At 36.6% G+C, this 20,265-nt stretch overlaps 1 protein-coding gene across 5 annotated transcripts in view; it reads left to right on the top strand.

The window, feature by feature from the left end:
- SENP6 (SUMO specific peptidase 6) overlaps positions 1-19,940 on the top strand; it is a 74,334-nt gene extending 54,394 nt beyond the window's left edge. For all 5 annotated transcript variants that reach the window (XM_015859044.2, XM_015859045.2, XM_015859046.2 and 2 more), the window contains 14 exons: positions 1,603-1,776; positions 2,764-2,806; positions 4,024-4,203; positions 6,914-7,140; positions 7,500-7,606; positions 7,697-7,813; positions 8,676-8,798; positions 9,036-9,128; positions 10,540-10,973; positions 13,757-13,860; positions 15,569-15,657; positions 17,466-17,534; positions 17,612-17,762; positions 18,971-19,940. In XM_015859044.2, coding sequence (XP_015714530.1) covers positions 1,603-1,776; positions 2,764-2,806; positions 4,024-4,203; positions 6,914-7,140; positions 7,500-7,606; positions 7,697-7,813; positions 8,676-8,798; positions 9,036-9,128; positions 10,540-10,973; positions 13,757-13,860; positions 15,569-15,657; positions 17,466-17,534; positions 17,612-17,762; positions 18,971-19,180 — 2,121 coding nt within the window. In that variant the 3' untranslated portion in view covers positions 19,181-19,940. The remainder of the gene's footprint in view (positions 1-1,602; positions 1,777-2,763; positions 2,807-4,023; positions 4,204-6,913; positions 7,141-7,499; positions 7,607-7,696; positions 7,814-8,675; positions 8,799-9,035; positions 9,129-10,539; positions 10,974-13,756; positions 13,861-15,568; positions 15,658-17,465; positions 17,535-17,611; positions 17,763-18,970) is intronic.
- The last annotated feature ends 325 nt before the right edge of the window (positions 19,941-20,265 follow it).

The raw sequence follows: 20,265 nt of genomic DNA, 5'->3' as shown, positions 1-20,265 counted from the left end.
TAATCACAGTGCTAATCTCTGAGCCTAGTGAGGCTTAAAGCTTGGACAGTAAATAGTTCTGAACTTCTATTACTCCAGCATTATATGCTGGATTAAGTGAATGCACTTCGGTGTGAAGGCATGGTTGTCTCCCAGATGTTTTCCTTCATATATTCATGATCCTGTCCACTGCCCTTAAGCAACCACTTGTTACATTAGAAATGTACTGCATACTTGAGGGAATAGTAGGAAAGAGCATTATTTTTGTGAAACTTAACACAGACTTTACTCAAGGAAACGAACAAGATTTACCGATACCAGAACATTCACCAGAGTGATTGAAAAATAAAAACAACCTCCACCAACAAAAAATCCTTTGAGGTGCTTTATTTTTTGTAAACATTCATTCTGTGTGGAAGAGAGTACTTGAATGTAGTGCCACTTGGAACATTGACTGTGCTACTGTTTATCTTTGAGTACAAAGGTTGTACAGTATTTAGGTAGTCCAGTGGAAAAAAAAAAAAATGGACAGCAGTCTTCAATAGGAGTCCTTGGAAAATATTTAATTACAGGGATGTAGATCCTCTCCTCTCTGTCTTCTCACCTGTACTTAAACGAAGTATTAAAAAGTATAATGTGAATTATGACCAATGTAGGTTAGCGATTAGGAACTTTCAATTCTCAAGATCTGGTCTTAATGGTAGTATTAAGTCCCTTAATACGTTTTTCTGTGGCGTTTGAATTGTGTCTTTTATCTTATGTTTATTAATGGGCAGTTTTATTAAATAAGGAGTTACCCATTAACAAAACTGTGGTACTGAAAATTCTTTAACAAAACGTAGCAATTTAAGCAGTACAACAAATAAATATATTCTCTTCTGATGGTTCTCAGCCAGCTTTCTTATTTTTCTTTTTTCTTTTTTTTTCTTTCTCTATTAGTTTCTCATATTGCTCTTTTGGTAGTAAGTCAGCTTCTGGAGATCTTCTTGATCTGGAGCCAAACTCCACATGGCCTTGTTTCAATGTTTAGTCTTCTGACCCAAGAGTCTGCCCTAAACACACATTAGTAGTTCTTCAGAGTTCCTTTATGGTTTCTTGATTATGTTTATTTATATTTCTTGAAAATTCTGCTGCTGATGTTTTATTGCACTGTACTTCAGTAATAAATCAAATGTTTTCAGTTGCCAAAAGCCTATACTAATAAAAAAGTGAAACAGATCTTCAGCATTTGAAGTGCTTATCCAGCATTAATGTACTTGTTTAAATAAATTAAAATACATTTAACCTTATTCTGCTGAGCTGTTCAGTATTTGAATATGTCAGCCTAAATTATTCTTTGGCAGTTCTGTCAAATATTTGTGACTTTGAAATGTTAACAAAATATCCATAAGTGTAAACTTTTTTTTCCTTAAGTCTTAGAATACTGACATCTTTGGATGTTGCAAAAAGATACATTTTTTAGGAGATTTCAAGCTTTTATATGTAGCTTTGGTGGATTTATAGTAAACAGTCTTGTTGACAACAGACAAGTAGCAAAAAAATAATCAGTCACTACTTTTTAATAGCTTGTTTTAGTGATAAATCTTGCAGAAAAATTCTGAAACCTTGGAAATTGTTTTTCAGTTTGGAAACATTGTGTCTAACACTCCAATAAAACGTCGTAAACTGATTTCTCAAGAAATTGTGACTGAGGCTGTGCCACCTCTACATTATCAAAATTCATGTGAAAGTGTCATTCTGAACTGCCGAAGTATACGAATAGGAACCCTACGAAGAATGGTAGTGGAACCAGTCATTGTGAGTAAACTTGTTATTCAACAAACTTCCTATCTGGGTTCGGGCATGTGTATTTTCATACTTTAACAACATATTGTTTTGCCCGTGTTTATGTAACAGCGAGTCTGTCTCTACTTTCAAAGACTAAGATTCCCACAGCCATTAGATAGATACAATTGAGTAGTAATGTATACTTTCTTGTTCTGGTATTGGATGGAAACCTCATGTTTTCCCTTCCTTTTCGCCTATTTTATGTATCTGGGGGAAGGCAGTGTGTCAATTAGGGAACGTTTGTTAAGAAAATAGAAGGCAATGGTTATTTAAAAAAAAAAAAAAAAAAAAAAAAGAAAAAGTTTATAGGTTGGTGGAAGAATCTTTTTCTGCATGTGTTTAATTTTGCTTCTGTAGCAAAATATATTTTGCTAACCTGCATTCAGGTTTCAAGGAGTCTTTGGATGCATGTAGTAAGCATGTTTCTTACCAAGGTACCTACTTAAATAGTAGATAATTTGTACTTCTTTTCACCTCTTTATGAATTCACAGAATCACCAAGGTTGGAAAAGACCTTAAAGATCGTCCAGTCCAACCTTTCACCTATTACCAATAGCTCCCACTAAACCATGTCCCTCAACCAAATGTTCCTTGAAATTCCTGTTGGTTGATTCACTTACATTCAAATAGATGATATTGTCTTTAGATTTTCTTTTTCCTTGCAGTTCATAGCATTTTTTTCAGATACTTTGCTATTTCAATGCTTTAAACCTTTTGGAAAATTATGTCAGAGATGTTGTAAATTTCAAAAGTCAGTATGACTGAAAGAGACACCAAGTAGTAAAGAATATGCTTGATTCATTGGGTTGTGATAAAATGTATGCCTTGGAATTGTATTACATTTTACATTTGTATTTGAAAAATTTATTGAAATCTCTGCAGTAACAGTCAAAAGGCATTAACTCAGTTTTATTATGGAGAAGATATGAGATTTTACTGTTGTCTTGTCTTCCACAGTTTTGCCTGGACTATATCAAAATACGCTTAGAAAGTCAAGAAGGTGAGTTCTTTCATTATGTTGATGTTCAATACATATTTTTAATTGACTTTATCAAGGGATTCACAGGTGGATCCTAATGAAATGTCAATTCTGTTTTTACTGTATATGTAATAAGTTGCACTGGGTGTTGGTAGTCAACAGAAGAATCAAGAGTATAAATTTGGTCTGGGGTGCATAGGGAAGAAGAAACAGAATGATTTTGCATTCTCTTCTTCTTACTGACAGAAATAAAATTCACAGATAGGAATTAGCAACTTGTGGTGTGTGTGCAAATTGGTCATTAGCTATTTCCCCTCAGCTTAGTTGAAGAGCTTCAGTCTTACTGGTGCTAATGAGCGCAGAGGTCTTCATTAAAACGATTAACAAAATCCACAGGCAAGAAAATCCTCCCTTCTGTAAAACATTGTCTGTATTTCAAATGCATAAAAAGAAAGCAAAAGGTGCATAGGTGCCTAAGATCTTTCCTATGTACATCTCCCTTTAAACATTCTTCTTCTCTAGACTATATGTTGTATGTTTCACATTACTGAAAGAAATGCAGTGGTGTAGTTTAGGAGATGAGCTCACAATTATTCCTCTGTTCCCTTTGTTTGAAAATGCAGTCCTACCTAAAATTGATGTTTGTTTTTGTTGTTTGTAAGGTAACCATCACTTTTTGTAGCTATTATGTCTCACAGGGCTTGCGAAGGTAAGTGTAGACTCTTGTCAGTCAGGTGTTTGTTGCATATGAAAACAGATGCATAGGTACTATTTTTTTTTCAGATGTGAACAATTTACTGCATTGATGGCATTTCTCTCTATTTAATAAAAGTTGAATGCAGGACATTATTTTCCATAGGCAGTCAGATTTTTTTATCTGCATGCGTTTATTTTTGGACAAAGATAAATTTGCAAAGCATGTTTTACAAACCTGTCATAAAATAGCAACAGTCACAGATTTAAGATGGTCACTGCTTTTCTCTGTTACTCTGTGGAATAAGAACTAGATTAAAGTTGGTGAGAAGAAAGCAGTTTTTTAAGTTACTTTCCTGCCAGGTGACATCAAAATTAAGTTTGTCTTTTAACAGACGTCGCTTGTGTTTCTTTCAGTTTATTAAAAACTTTCTTTAATGGTTAATGAACACATACTGATCTCTTGTTAAAATCAAGGGGAAAATTATCAAGGACATCTATGTATTTTGACTGGGTTGTGATGCAGTTTCATTATTGTCTTCTAGAATCAGACAGTGACGTCCGAGAGATAAACCTGAAAACTTCAGAACTTACCAAATGTGAATGGTGTAGTGTCAGAAAATTACCAGTAGTTTTTCTGCAAACAGTACCATCAACCTGTAGTAGCCTGAGAGAACAGCTGAAAATGAGTAAAGATAATGTCTGGTACGAATGTAAAGGAGACAGTAAGTAAATCGATTTTAATTCACTGTTTCACTTTAAATTGTCTTTTAATGTTTGGGTCATGATTGAGTGCACTAAGGAGTAAAACTGGCATCACTGGCTGGGGCAGATGTAGAGTTTTTCCTGATGGTATTGCCTTCCCCAGCTAATGGGGAGAACAGATCAGAACGACTTGGCAAAATTATGCTTTTCTCATTGTCCATATACATGCTGGTTTAGTTTAGTACCTTTTTCATTAGTAGTTCTACTGAACCAAAGTGAATTTACTTTATTTAGTGTTTTTCTAGGGGCCTTCCTATCTTTATTGCTGATTTTGCTATGCGTACCTCTGTTTTCTGTTCTGTTCTGCTTCCAAGCCACTGTTTGAGTAGAAACCTTTGTATGCATTTACTTATGGTGTTGGTTTTTTGTAGAATAAGCCTGTTGTCTTCACACATCTTAAAATTAACTTCAGCATAGTTTTCCTTGAGGGTCTCAAGAGTTAGTGTACAGCCCATTTTTTAATAGGCGTGGAGTCATTTTTCCCTCAAGTAAATAGACTTTTCTTAAGGTTATTTTTGTAGTTATTAATACTTGTGTGCAGCTGTACATATGCATGATGTATTCCTACACAAATGGAAGAAGGCCTTCAATAATCTCAGCTGTGTGCTTCCAACACAAAATGCTGTATAATAAGCTCATCTACCTCATATGAAAATTATAAGCTGTAAAGAGTGTTAAAATTACTGAAGTAATTGAAAAGCATGCAGGGGGTGATGAACGCAGTCCTGGTAGTACGCATTTGACCCCAGGCAATCACAGGTGTCCACCAGTGAACAAAGGCAAAACTTCCTGATTTGCCTGGGGAAGAAATCTTTTCCGTCTCAGCCTTTTTTTCTTGACCACCCCAAGCTTTTTCCTCTGAGACTATGGCTCTGAGCTATTTTCTCACACAACAGCTTCATAGTAGTTGGTACTTATGAATACCTTGTGAAAACACAGTTGCTACAGCACACTTGCAGTAGCAAGTAGTTCACAAAATAAGACTTAGCAAAACCCAGTTAGACACTTAAATTCTTATAGAGTGAATTTGGAGGCAAGCCACTGAGTAACATTTTCACAATGGTTTGCATGCTGAGTTAAGAATAGGAAATGGTTATGGAAGTGCCTGAAACTCCTCTGTTATGGAAAAATAGGTCCCTGCAGTTAGCCAGATGCATGAGGCGGGAATTTGCAGCTGGAATACTGGGTGCCGAATTCATTCTTCTTAGGGGCTTACTGCCTTTTAAGTTGTCAGACGATGTCAACAGTTGGGGATCTAGACAGTGGCTAACTGATCTCATTGCCCAGCTTCTGGTAAAGGGGTAGGCCAAGCTGACCTGTTGAAGCTAAGCCATGGTAGCAAAAGTAATCGTGAGAGAGTGTTGGTATTTTGTTCCCACAGTTTTGGATAAGTTTTGGCTTGGCTATGTTACAGGGCCTGAAAACCAGGGCTTTTCTGGTTCTAGGTGCTAAGATCCTTTCTCCTGTGGAAAGACATGAAGATTTTGATCAATGGCAGTTTAAATTTCTCTAATTCCTCTCCTTGTTCACTTGTGTACTTTCTTCTCTTTTTTTTTTTTCTCCTCATGCCAGCGAATCAAAGAACCTTAAGAGATTTCTGTTTCTATAGTAACCAAAATCTGATCAGGGAAAAATAAGTGTTTCTTTTGTGAAATTGCCATTACAGGCTTTTGTGCATTTTACATACTCAAATCATATGTGCCTGGAATCAGCAAGAGTAATTTTGTTAGAACTTTGTGCTTGTAGCGTATGGTGTACAGTTCTGTATCCACTGCTTGAGAAAACGCCACGCTTTCTTTCTAATTTACATCTGGAAAAAGCCATCTCAGAAATGTTGTTTGTTTTGTTCTCAGTGTAGTTTCTAAGCAGTGGTTTTTCAGTCTGCATTCTACTTGTTTGCTACCTCCAGTTAAAGTAGGATTTTCTTTTCCCCCAACTTGTCAATATTGAGTAGAAATGCAGATGTCAGTGCTTTGTACACTTGTAAGTATGGTTCTTATGATGTAATTAACTGAAAGACTGGAATGCTCTGGGCTTGAATATTTTACTTTAATGATAGTAGATGAAAAAATACTTCAGACTAACGAAGAATAAAATCCTGTAAGTTACTGTGTTTCAGTTCACAGTTAGATGTGTGTTCCATGTTCAGCTTGTATGTTTCTTTTCTGTAATAGTATTGAGAACACAAAAGCCTGTCTACCTTCCTAAATTAGTTCCATATTTCCACAGATGGATGAATGTATGTACTCCTGTTGAGAAGTGAATGCATGCTGCTTCCTATATGGGGAGGGGATTATGCTGAATATGTAGTTTCTGTAATTGTATTGAAACATTATTGTAGGATTCATAATAAGAAAATATTGTTCTCAAGATTTATTCTCTATTAGTAGGTAACTTCTTGTTTTGAAATAGGTTTTGGCTTTGCATTCAGTGTGTCTTCTATGTGTAAGGCGTAATGCTTAATGTTCCTAAAGGCATGGGTTGAATATACTCATTTCAAGCGTAACTAGTAGGGATTGCTGTCTGTCTGCAAACCTGTTTACTTCTGCATGTGTGCATTGTCATCAGAGAAGCATATGTGCATTACCTCATGGTTCTTTGAAATCTGTTTATAAATGTGGCGTTTTACTTTGTTCCCAAATGAATAATTTTTTCTCTGCTTTTTCTTAGGTCAAGAAGAACAGTATATCATTTTAATTTTTGAAACTGGCCTTGATCCTCACGCAAACTCAATATTTGAAAAAATAATCACTGACATTGGTATTAGAAATAATATTTCTGACTTCTTTGTGAAAATCTCCTTTGAAGAAGCCAATGGCAGACTTGTCGCATTTACTAAATGCTTGGAAGACAATTCTAAAGGAAGCCCTTCTCACAGAGAAAACAAATTTAAAAATGTAATTACGTTTTCATTTTAGAACAAAGCTGTTTGAAATCTGTAGTATAATTAGACAACGTAGTTGTCTCCAAGTTCACTTACTGGTGAAAAATGATGTTATAATGAGAATTATAGTTAAATTTTATTAATGCTTCATTTAAACAAAGCTACGTATAAAGGGAATTTGAGAGCTTGGTGGTTTTGCAAGGAATGTGTACAGAAATAACTGTAATATGGTGTCCCAGGGAAGGGGGGAAAAAAGCTGAAGTCCTTCTCAAAAGCAGTGGGCCTTATACCTCTGCACTTCTCAAGGATTTCCTGTTTGTTTGATATATTTGAGCCTGATTTGCAAATTAATATTGGCTTTATCCCTGTAAGGTTGCTCCTGACTCCAAAGTGCAGCCGCGAAATAAACAGTTACCGTATTTTGATGATGAAGAAGAAATTGGAGAACCACATACAGTATTTATTGGTCCCATAGAAAAGTAAGATATGTTTGTTTCCTTTGTGACTGTTTTTCTGGCTTTATTTTCTGATCTTTAACATTAATTATTGAATGTATTTTTTCATTTCAGGCTGATAGTTTATCCACCTCCTCCAGCTAAAGGTGGTATTTCTGTGACCAATGAAGACCTCCACTGTCTAAATGAAGGAGAATTTTTAAATGATGTTATTATTGATTTTTATTTAAAGTAAGTTTTATTTCAAACCAGTACTTAGTATTCTTTTCCTTAGAAAACTGAACAGTTCTGACATCAAAACTTCATAAGTCATTTGGTAACACTTGGTCGCTAACTGGTTGTAACTGATTTTAAACATCATTTTGTATTTTCAGAAGAAATTTCAGTTTGTTTCCTGTCATTCTTTTGACACCACTTGGAATAATGGTTCCTTAAAATCTCTTTGCATCTGAAGTGGAATTTTAACTACCTTTTTAAGTGCACTTGTGGAGTTTTGTTTGTTTGTTTGTTTTTCTCCTCCTCCCCCAAGCGTGTGTTTTCCTTAGAACTTCATTTCTATTGATTAACTTAATACATAAATTAATCTTCTGGTGTTATTGATGTCACAGATATACAGATGTTAGAAGCATATTGAATTCATACATACCTGCCATGTTTATGTTGCGCGTAAGTAGAGTGTGTAAAATTTTCGGTGTATTAAAATTCACTGAAAGATAAGAGATGGAAAGAAAAGCAGTGCGCCAGTCTGGGCTGTGTTTGGAAATTCAGTGGCTCAATTACGGAAAACAGATCTTTTCTAGATACGTATGTAAGAAATTAATTGCAGATTTGTTTTTCTGTCATAATATAAATAAAGCAAGAAGAGAACATTCTTTTTAATTTGTTTTATTTTATTTTTAGCAGAGCACTTAATGTCTTGAAATGCTGACATAGATAGGACCTCGTTAATGTCCTATGGTTAGTTAGCCCTGATACTGTTAGAACTTTTTCACTTCTGTCAGAGGCTGCAGCAGTTTTGTGGGAGTTGTACTCTTGGCAGTTCTTCTTACTTCATTATGTTAACACCTCTGTAACTTCTTTTTTAATTAATTAGGTATTTGGTACTTGAGAAACTGAAGAAAGAAGATGCTGATAGAATACATGTGTTCAGTTCATTCTTCTATAAACGCCTTAATCAGAGAGAAAGAAGAAGTATTCATGAAACTTCAAACCTCTCGTAAGTCTTTTGATAAGTCTGTATTACAAAGAGCTGAACACAATGAAGATTACAGGAGATGAACTCCTTACAGGCAGTACTGTGATACAGACAGAACTAGGAAACATCCAAACCTATAACAAATAGAGAATGTATTTTGAAAATCCTTAAAAACTGTTAATGTAAAAATACGAGGAAAGGTATTCTTTTGATGCAAATAAATCATCCCACAAATCACATTTCTGCTACTTCTTGCAGAATACAACAAAAACGACATGGGCGAGTAAAAACGTGGACACGTCACGTTGACATTTTTGAGAAGGATTTCATTTTTGTTCCTCTTAATGAAGCGTAAGTAAATATTACTGAATATATGTGCAAAAAGTTTAGGCTTTGCATTCTAAAATAAAAAGCTGTATTATAGTGTGACATGAAATGAAAAATGAAAAGAATAAGCTTCTCTTTCCAGTGGTCTCACTCAAAGAACTGCAATAACTGGAGGTGTGAAGGATGAGTCTATGGAAGAATTAGTTTAAGAATGAAATGTGTGACTTGGCCACGAGTGAATGACATCACTGCCCTTTGTTGAACACTTCTTGTTTAAATCTCCAGTAGGAATAATTAGTTCTTAAAGTTCCAAGCTATCTTCTTTTTAAAACTAGGTTAATAGCTAGTTTGTTTACATAACTGGTACCGAAAGTATATATTAATAGGATTTGCCCATATTCCAGGGTTTTGTAATAAATTCCTTTATTAGGTGTTGTGAATCATTAAAACTAAAATGCATTCGTACTTATTGCTTTTGAAGGCCATTTACTTTAGCTGCTGTTGATAGAATTTGGGTTTCGTAGTCGTCTAACTTTTTAATGTCAGACATGCATTTTAGCTACTGCTCTTTTTTCTAAAGCACAGTGAAGTATGATTTCATCTGCATAGAACATGTATAATATGATTTGTTAATTGGTGTAGGAAATCAGAAAGCCTTCAGAAAATTTCTGAATAGGGTCAGTGTAGATGTATTTTAATGCCACAGTCCCTGAATTTCATGCTGCTCCATTTCTGTTTGAGAGGCAGGTCAGTCAAGCCTAAAATGGCAAGATGAGGATGAAAGGGGGACAAAACTTGTTTCCTATCTTATTGTGAGTTGGAGAATGTTACTGTATTTGACCCTGAAAGTGTTACAATGTCAGTTCTCTTTCTTGTAGTTCCCTGAAGGGTGAGTAGGACAACAGAGTTGAGGTGATAGCATTACCATCTCTTTTTTCTTCGTTGGTGACAGGATTGTTTTTAACAATGGAAAGTGTCACATGCAACAGGAACGTGTCGCTGTTGAGTTACCAGGAATGATGAAATTCTTAAAACCTTTTTACAACCATAAAGTATGAACTCTGCAGTTTAATTGTAACTGTGATCAATAGTCAAAAAGAAAGAAATTTTTATTCAAAGGAGGAAAAGATGGATATAAACGGTGATCAAATGGAAATGATACTTAACACCTGTTCTCCGCTAACTGCATTGTATTAATGCATTTTTTAGTGACTACTTGGAATGATCCTACCTTAACAGAAAACTCTGAAGGCTTGAGTAAAACCTGCTCAGAAAAGTGAACAGCTATTACAGTTTGTCTTTGATGAGTGTGGGAAGCAGGATTCAGTTTTGTGTGTGCATTCCTATGCACAGCATTTTGTTTTCTTTTTACCAGCTCTAAGGTTTAACAGCATCAATGTAATAGCTAGTTAATGAAGTATTTTTTCCTTTGCAGTGCCCACTGGTTTTTGGCTGTAATCTGTTTTCCTGGCTTAGAGAAACCCAAATATGAACCAAATCCGCACTACCATGAAAATGCTGCAACACAGATAAAATCTTCCTCTTCTGATGGAGAGAGCAACACACCGTCTCCTTTGCCAAATGAGTTGGATGCACAAAACTCGCCTTCTAAATCCACAGCAAAGAAGACATTGACCAAAAAATATAATACAGCTTTAACTGATTCAAACACTGAAACGCAGGACAGTGAGTCTTCATGTTGTAGAAGAAGTCCTTGTAGGGTAAAAAGTGGTTTCAAAAAACTAAATCAAATAGACAGTGATGTGGAAGAACCTAATACTGTTGAATCAGCAAGCCATAGACTGGACCATAGGACTCCAGATGAAAATGGTATACAGGGTGAATTCACAACCGCTAACCAATCTATGGGTATGTTATCATAATAATGTGCATATTTTAATTTCTATTTCTACTATATTTGCAGTTGCATAAACATTGGAAGTTTATGTGACTCAACTTGGAATGCTTGCAACATAAGTAATTTACAGTCATTGTGTATAAAGAGTTTTGTGGCTGTTTCAGTTCTTGCCCTGCATAAGACTGGAGAGAAGACAGATGATTTTGTCAGTTATGTGACATTTTTTCATGCAAAATATTTTCTAAATGTCACTTTATTTGAATCAGGTGAACCTGGAATTGTTAAGGAAAAATTGCTGGTATTTGACCATTAACCCTCATAATGTATCTATAAGGGGTAGCTGAATTAAGATAAACCTTAATTTCCAGTGTCTTTTAGCATTCGATGTATTGCTTCAACAGTTAAGTTCTTTAATGGCCTGATAGAAGGAATGTAGGAAGATTGAGAAGAAAATTTTAAGGAAAAAAAAGAAGCAAAAAACAGCAAAAAAAAAAACAAGCGCATGCCTTCCTTGTTGCATGTAGAGAGACTTCCTCCATGCATCACTTCTGTAGAGGCTGTTAGCAGTAGTTCACAGAATCGTAGGGGTTGGAAGGCACCTCCAGGGATTATGGAGTCCAACCCCCCTTCCAAAGGAGGTTCCCTACACCACGTCACACAGGTCGGCGTCCAGACGGGTCGTGAATATCTCCAGAGAAGGAGGCTCCACAACCCCCCTGGGCAGCCTGTCCCAATGTTCTGTCACCCTCACCGTAAAGAAGTTCTTCCGCACATTTGTGCAGAACTTCCTATGCTTCAGTTCCTGCCCATTTGCCCTTGTCCTGTCTCCACACACTGCTGTAAAGAGTCTGACCTTGCCACTTTGTCCCCCACACTTCATATTTACAGACTTGGATCAGGTCCCCTCTCAGTCATCTTTTCTCAAGGCTAAACTGACCCAGTTCACTTAGCCTTTCTTCATAGGGGAGATGCTTCAGGCCCTTCGCCATCTTTTTGGCCCTCCATTGAACTCTTTAAATTGCAGTTATCTAGAACAGCATTTGTACCAAAGCAGATGAAGTAACTTCAGTTTAAGAGCAGGTTTGCATCCCCTTGAGACATGAAATACAGAATATCTGATGGTGAGAAAACTTGTATGTCAGGCATCAATATTGCTCCTACTGACTTAATTTGTGCATAGTAAATAGTTGTATAGCTTATAGTACAAAGTCCAGAAAGACTGTATCAATCATATGTTCTACTCCGTACACTTCAGACCATTGGGACTTCTGTATCTTTGGGTATAAACCCTTTCCTATTGATTTTTTTTTCATTATGTGCACTTCTTACAGTATATTATATCACTATTGTACGTGAACTTTTCTATCTTAGATGCTGCTATTGTTACTTGACTGTAATGAGTGAGTATGTTCTCCATGAAACACAGTTTTTCTAGGGTTATGGGGTGGTTTTTTTTTTCCCCTTTTTTATGCCTACGTTGCATTGCATTCATTGTGTCAAAGCCTAAAACACCTGGATTTCCTTTCCCAGCTAGGACAGGTGTTATACCCTGGGATTAATGCAGACATTCTTACTGGTCACTGCCCTGGTTTAAGAGTGAGATTCAGTTTGAGATTGACACTAAGCGTATGCTTAAGTAGCTAAATTTAGTTGCACTATGAACTTAAGACTCCCATTACAGTCAGATAAAAGATGGGGATGTAGACCCTGGATATTCTGTCCAGCCTTCAGCTGTTGCTCCAGAAGGGCCCAAGTCTTAACTCTACTCTGTCAAACCCATATCTGTGTGCTGGATAACCTAGGGTATCTCAGAAGGCAGCAGCTGCATCTTTGATAATATACGCAGTGAAACCAAGAGGGCTCTTTGTCTCACCCTTAAAAACAGACACAGAGAAGATGTTCAGTTGAGTAGCTGCTCTGTTTATGGTCTTCGCCCTAGTTGCCTACTATAGGTGGCCAAAACATAGAAGTCTTGGTCTCAAACTGCATTCTGGTGTTGGACTTGTAAATCAGTAGGCATGGATGCCAAAATAATTCTGAAGAGACCATCCAAAATATAAGTATTTTATTACTTAACTAACCCCCTTTTTATTGATCAACGTAGGAAGGTCATCCAGTTTTTCTCATGTGATCTGTGATTATTCTTGATACCAATTCTTATTTCTTAGTACTGTCAGCAATATGTCACTCAGCTATATATGGCCCATTTTCTGTGCTAAGGTCTTTTCAAAGATAGCGAGCAAGATTAATTTCCAAGTTTGTCCCTATGGAAATCCTCTAGTAACCTCATTCCAAACTTCAACAAATGCAGATCTTCTGTGATCTTCTGTTAGCTCCTTCATTGTCCTATTTACTCTTCTTACAGAAATCTAATTCTCTTTAGTAACTGATAGGATGCCATTACTTCTGTACCAAAAGAAACAAGTTTTTAGTTTGAGATTGCTTAGATATGTAATGTGGATGCTGTCTAGGAAAAGTTTTATTCTGACAGTAGGAAGTTTTGCTGACGCATTTATCATTTATCTCCATTTAGTTCATTAGTTTTCCCTTCAACATTTGTTCTGGAGACTTAAAAGGTGATGTAGGAAGACAGTGAACACCTTTGCTGTGTTACTTAAGAGATACTTCTCACTTTTGACTTATAAACATGAGTAAAAAGCTGTTAGCCAGATGTGTCACAGTCATTGTGAGCAACTACTAAATAATTTGAGGTCTTTAAAATTAGCTTGGCAGCCATTGATGATGTAGCATTTGATGTTTAAATATACAACTGTACTGTCTGTGATTTGTACAGATGGATTGCACAAAATCAGGCTAAACTACAGTGAAGATTCAGCTGATGGTGGTAAACTAAATGAAGATGAGCTTATAGATTTTTCTGAAGACCAAGATAACCAGGTAAAATATTCAGCAATTTTATTTAGGAAATGCAAAATAATGTGTTGTGTTTTGAATGGACAGTATATAGATTGTAACTATATATACTGTTCTGTTGTCTAAAGCTAGGTATCTTTACAAACGTCAAATTCAAAATACTGATTACGTTACAAAAAACAATTATGAATTAACTGACAGAATATATGTATGTTCATATATACTGTATATTCATTTTTTAAACTATCAGGAAACTGCTGAACTGATCCTGCTTTTAATGCTGTGAATCTTGTGCATAGCGACAATATTGCACAGTGGTTTTAGTGGAAATTCCGAAAATGAAAAACTTTCTCATCTCCCAGGCTCCCATGTTTAGCAGAACCAAGAACAAGTTACTCTTATTTCGGCTGCATTTTATGGATGTAAACAGATGTATTTATAAGTGGATGTTAACTCTGCTGTTCAGTTTAGTTGGTGCTTTTCTGAATCATGCTTAAAGAAATGGTTTTATGATCATGCAGTGCTCTTGTTCACATTGGAAGACTTAGAGATGTGTAAAATCCCTGATCATTCAGTGTCCTTTATTGATTCACTTGGGGGTGTGACTCCACCTATTTCTTATACAGTGTAAGTTCAACGTGGAGAATGATGAGTGGGATTCTTTGAAGCTGAAATAAATAGTGTGTAGGTAGTGAAGAAAGCAGTTCTTCTTGATATCAGTTCTTATTTTTTAGGACTGTCAGCTGTGTTCCTTGAGAGGATGGTAAGATGCCAACTTCCCAGGTTTCAGTGTAGCTTAGAACTTAGCTCAGGCTGAAGCTGTCACTGATACTTTCCCGAATACACAAAGCAAGTATAGAAATGTTAAACCGTGACAGGTTGAATGCACCTTCCTATCTGCCAAAAATAATGTTGAAGCTGCAACAGAAACAGGTGGATTAGGAACTAGGCAGCTGTTGTCTAACGTGATAAAATCTTAATGGTGTAACATGAGGATTTCAGTCATAGGATCCTGCTTGTTAGTAAAGAAGCAAGTTCACCAGCTGTGCTGATGTGGTAGTTTGTGGTTTTGGAAAACAGCTCTGTCCCTGAATGCAGTGGTCTGTGGTAGTAATAGTGTACTCTAGTGCACGAAATCAGCAATCAGTATTGAAATGAGAAGTATAAAGAACGTTGTTTGTGACATGTTGGTTTTGCAGCATGCAGTTACATTGTTTTCCCTTCAGATTTCCCTTTCCCAGAGGACCAAGTTGATGGATTCTGGAGCAGGAGCCAAACTTTCTGAGTTTATTGCAGATTTTGACTCCTTTCCTGTAGAAGATAATGTACATAAAATTACGAGAAAAAAATTTCATAGTAATCATTAGGAAAGTACTGAAAATATGGATTATAATCTGCAGGGAATTGCACTGCTTTTAGCTCAGCAATGCTTGGAAAATGTCAGTTGCTGTTGGTTGTTGTTGCTGTGGGTTTGGTTTTTTTTTTCCTAGTTTCAGTGGGCCTTATATAATCATCACCATGCACACTGTGTCTTTCCATCATGGATTTGAGAGAGACAAAAAGATCTTTAATACAAATAATAGATGGTTTTCAATGAGAGCTACCGCTCCTTTATTAAACTAGATTTTATTTCTCTTGACTAAAAATGGGAAGAACAACAATACTCCCTTTTTGAATCTGTTTGAAAAAGAGTATGAACTTTAAAACACCTGTAAACATGTTGCTTTTGTAGGAAGACAGTAGTGATGATGGTGGCCTTCTTGATGACAGCTGTAATTCAGACATGGGACAGTGGCACCTCAAGCCTACAATCTGCAAACAGTAAGTAGTGAAACAGTTAAAATGGATATTAAGATAGCTTGGAAAGTTAAGATTTTGTAAGTTTATGAAATTTAAGACCATAATTATGGGAGATGGTCATATGTAGTTCTTCAGGCAGTTTAGCCTGCATGTATTTATCTTTGAGGGAATCTTCTGTTCTTTGTAGTATCATCATCTGTACTGTTTCATGCAAGTGAAGGTTGTGTCTTCAAATGAGGCTGTTCTTTCATATCTTACTCTTAAATTCCTGCAGAAGGAAAGTTGCAGAATCATGTTTAGATTTATATATAGAAAGAGAGAGAGAGAGAGAAATTCCTTTAAAATAAAGCTGTACTTAAGTTAAAACTGAATCAAACTTTTGTGGCCACTCAGTACACAAAAGTGGGGATAATTTTTAGCATATGAAATGTGTAGGTGTTATACTTGATGCATTGTAACAAAGGACTAAAAATCCACCTGTATTGCAAGGTTTAAGAATATTTGATAGTGCTATGAACTTCCAATTATAGTTTAACTAAATTTTCCTATGCTGATGATGGATTATCAGTACATAATGCTTCCCACCCAACCACTGTTTTAATCCAAATGTGAACCTTCTGAAGATCTCTGACACTCAGATACTGCAGATCATTAAGGCACTTCAATACTTCCCTGTTACCATAGTTTTAAATTTCTTTTATATGAAAAAGAAAATCCCTTTGACAAGGATTTCAACTTCACTCCCTGTATGTGTCCCCATCCAGAATATATATATAATATATATATATATATATATAAATTGGATCATGTGTTCTAAGAGAACACTGCTTACATAAATAGCTTTCTTTTATCAGAAATGTAAACAAGTATAAACAGGAACGGTCATTCTTCAAGTGACTGTATGGTTGTGCATCAGAAGCTGTGCAAGTCTAAAATAATTTACAAGTACAAACAAACCTATCCATAAATACATATAATTAGCCTGAATGTACTAGTCTCCAGTTTTCATAAAGAACATATTCTGTGAGTGCATATGTATATTATTATTTAAAAAAATAAAAAACAAAAGCAGAGCTTTTGGAAAGTAAATCTTTATCTATCCCTTAAAATATGCTTTTCATCTGATGCTGAGAATCTGAGTTCTGGACTGAGTTTGCTCTGATGCATAAATCCTGTATGTAAGGTGACTGACACAGTTTAAGTGTTACGTGTCTACTGTCAAGACAGTATCTTTTAGACCAAGTGGTGCCCGTCTACAAGAAAACATTCAAACAGATGAAGTTCTAGAGAGACTGTTTGGTTAGCTGCCTTATTTTTCTAAAGTCCTTCAAATACGGTACATGTGCTTCATACGTAACTATCCAGTATGCATTTCAGGGTCAGTAATTGGAATTGCTTCTTGAACATATAAATCTAGTGTTTGTAGGTGTTGTACACTGCTCTCAGTCCTCCTGCTGCTACTCCAGAAGGATATCTGTGGGTTCTTTGCCTTTTGCAGATGTCCTAGATACCTTGTACGTCTAAAATAGCGCTAGACACCTGAGGCACTTTTAGGTAAATAGATTTTGTGTTTAACCAATAGCTTCAGTCTCACAGTGCTAGAATTCTCTGAGTGAGTTCTTAAGTTCTCTGCACTTTGTGTATTGTTAAATCTAAAGATAACTCAGCTTTACATTTAGCTATCCATTAGGGGATTATAGCAGCACAGGCAAAACTTGAATATTTATAATAGAACTAGATTGTTCAAGGTCATCCCACAAAGAATTTTATAGCTAGCTGTTCAGCGCGGTGTTTTCTGAGCTGCTGTAAAATACTGTGTTCTCTCATAGGCCCTGCATTTTGCTTATGGACTCACTGAGAGGCCCTTCCCGGTCAAATGTCGTGAAAACACTAAGGGAGTAAGTTTCATGTCTGTGATTTCCGCAAAATTCTGCAAATAAAACAAAGTTTTAATTGATATCATCTTTTGTCGTAGGTATTTAGAGGTAGAGTGGGAGGTCAGGAAAGGCAATAAAAGAAGCTTTTCCAAAGATGTCGTAAAAGGTTCCAACCCAAAAGTGCCGCAACAAAACAACTTCAGTGATTGTGGAGTGTACATCCTGCAGTATGTAGAGAGCTTTTTTGAGGTATGTGTATTTGTGTAGTTGCTTGTTGCAGCCATCAAGTATGTCATGATGAACTTTTTGTCATTTTAAAAGCATGAAAGTAGAGTCATTACAGCCAGAAGTGAAATCTTAATTTTCTTGAAGGAAATAGTTGAACTTTTATTTACCTTAACTATCTCGGCCTTCAGGTTGAAGCTCCTCTCAGAAGAGGAGGGCGGAGCTCCTCAGGTGTGGGCTGGCAGGAGAAACAGAGTGGCATGTTGCCTGAATGGGGCTTTAAGCCCACTTACAGTTCACGGTGCTCTTTCCTGAGAAAGCCGATTGTTTTTAGTCCTCAAACTCTCCCTTTGTTAATGAGAAAGCAGCAGCGCTTTAAGTATGTGTGCAAAATGAAGCCCAGTAATTTAATACAGTTTTGCCGTTCTCCAGCACTTAGAATCGCTGTAGGAGAGGTTTCTGTTCTGTACAGAGGGGTTATGTGGAGCAGCCACGTTTGGAGAATCTTGTGCCCTTCCTTCTTGCAAGCCAGGGGCAGAAGTAGGGCAGCTGTCTGTGTCTCACGTGCTCTTGCAGGGTGCGGCAGCTGCGTGTGCCCAGAGATGTGTCAGATAGCAAGGAGCAGGACGTTCTCAGATGTGACCTGAGCAGGGACGTAAAACCTACACCAGCTCTGAACAGTGCTTGGCTATCGTATGCTTACTGAATTAATAATTTCAGCTTGTATTTGAAAAGTCTCACATTTTCAGCAGCTCTGCAGGCTGAATTGGAAAGTGTGTAAAATGGGTTGTTTGTGGGTTGATTTCAAACTTCGTTTTAATAGTAAGCATTGCATTCATGACGCGTAGGGTTTTCTGAACGCAGGGCTGGTTTGAGGTGGCGGTTGGTGTAACCAGGTTCCGTGCCTCCTGCCCTCAGCACCGCTCAGATCCGACTACGGCCGCCAGGGGGCGCTGTAGTGCCGTGGCGGTGCGGGCGCCATTGTGGCGGGGCTGCGGGGGGGCGGTGCTTCTCCTTCCAGTGTTGGTGCCTTACAGTGAGCACTGTGCTGTTACGTGATGAAACTTGGTTTGTTTGACTGTACGTGTATAAAGCACACTAACCGTATATGCTTTTGTTTCATGCTGAGGGAATGAAGTGGGGAAGGGTGCGCATTTTCCCCACTCTGGTTCTTTCCATTCTTTTTAAGATATAACTCCTCGCTTTAATATCCAAACCAACTTTCTTTTCAGAATCCTATTCTGAGTTTTGAGCTACCAATGAACTTAACAGACTGGTTTCCACGCCCGCGAATGAAAACCAAAAGAGAAGAAATACGAAATATCATCCTGAAGCTGCAGGAACAGCAGAACAAAGACAAGAAGGGACAGAAGGACCCAGCTTCGGCAGAAAGGTCTTTGCAGGATAAAACAGAGCAACTTCTCAACAGCGGCTCAGACTGAATGTTGTATCTGTTGCATGTTAGCTCCGCAATCAGAACTGAGATATGCGTTTTGTCTGCCCAGACTAAATAAAGATTTGGCGTATTCTCTGCTCAAAGTTACTTGGGAATGTTTAATGCCTGTATAAATGTGTGTCATAAAATGATTTAATTTCCACAAAGATGTGTATTAAGTAAGCGAGTCTGTACATATGTTAATGAGGCCAACTTTTTCAGCATTTGTAATTACTTTTTTTCCACTTGTTAGGGAGCTTTTGTTATGTATTTCTGTTAATAGAACTTAAATAGCGACTTCTAAACATAAAGCAAATAAAGAAAATATTTATAGGATGAAATGGTTAACTTTTTCTTTTTCAGTAAAGCTGTAATGTTACAGGCTTACGTAACGCGTAGCGAATGATTTGGTAGGAAGATAATTCATATTTTGACCCTGTTTAGTTGCCCTTTACGAGATTATTCTGCTTGCGCTACAAACAATAATATGGGTAAGTGTCTCAGTGTACCATGGCCTCAGAGAGGGTGATTCCCACCCTCGCAGTATCTAAGTGTAGGCAGTGTAATAGTTAATAGGACTGCTTCAGATTTGGGATTTTAAAAGATACGCCTTGCAATTAAAATTCCACACTTGCTTTAGTGGGACGGGCTGTGGGAAGGGGGAGAATGCTCTTTGACCAGAGATTACTATTCAAACAGTATTATAAAAGTGGTTTCAATGAAGTGATCTTGAGTGATACTATTAAATCATATTTTGTGGATCCCAATTGTTGTACAGGTGTATTTTGAGACTTTCTTCATTATAAAATTGTATTTTGGTAAGTGTACTTGGAATAGCAGATTGCCCACATTACATTTTCTATGTTACAATTCTGAATGTTACATTCATATGTGCTTTATCTAAGTAATGAACATTTAAAAAAAAAAAAAAAAGTAAAAAAAAAAAAAGTGTATGATTACTATTTTTTGTAATATCCACGCCAAAAAAAAAAAAAAAATCCAAACCAAAATACCAGTGTTCATCGCTTGCTTGTTTGTTCTTGGCTTTTAGGTAGCATTAGACTTAATGCTGGGATTCGCTTGGATATTTCC

This window comes from Coturnix japonica, chromosome 3, assembly GCF_001577835.2.
Source record: "Coturnix japonica isolate 7356 chromosome 3, Coturnix japonica 2.1, whole genome shotgun sequence".
NCBI classification, from domain to species: Eukaryota; Metazoa; Chordata; class Aves; order Galliformes; family Phasianidae; genus Coturnix; species Coturnix japonica.
Note: the sequence above shows the minus strand (reverse complement) of the source record. Positions and strands in the feature narration are given on the sequence as shown.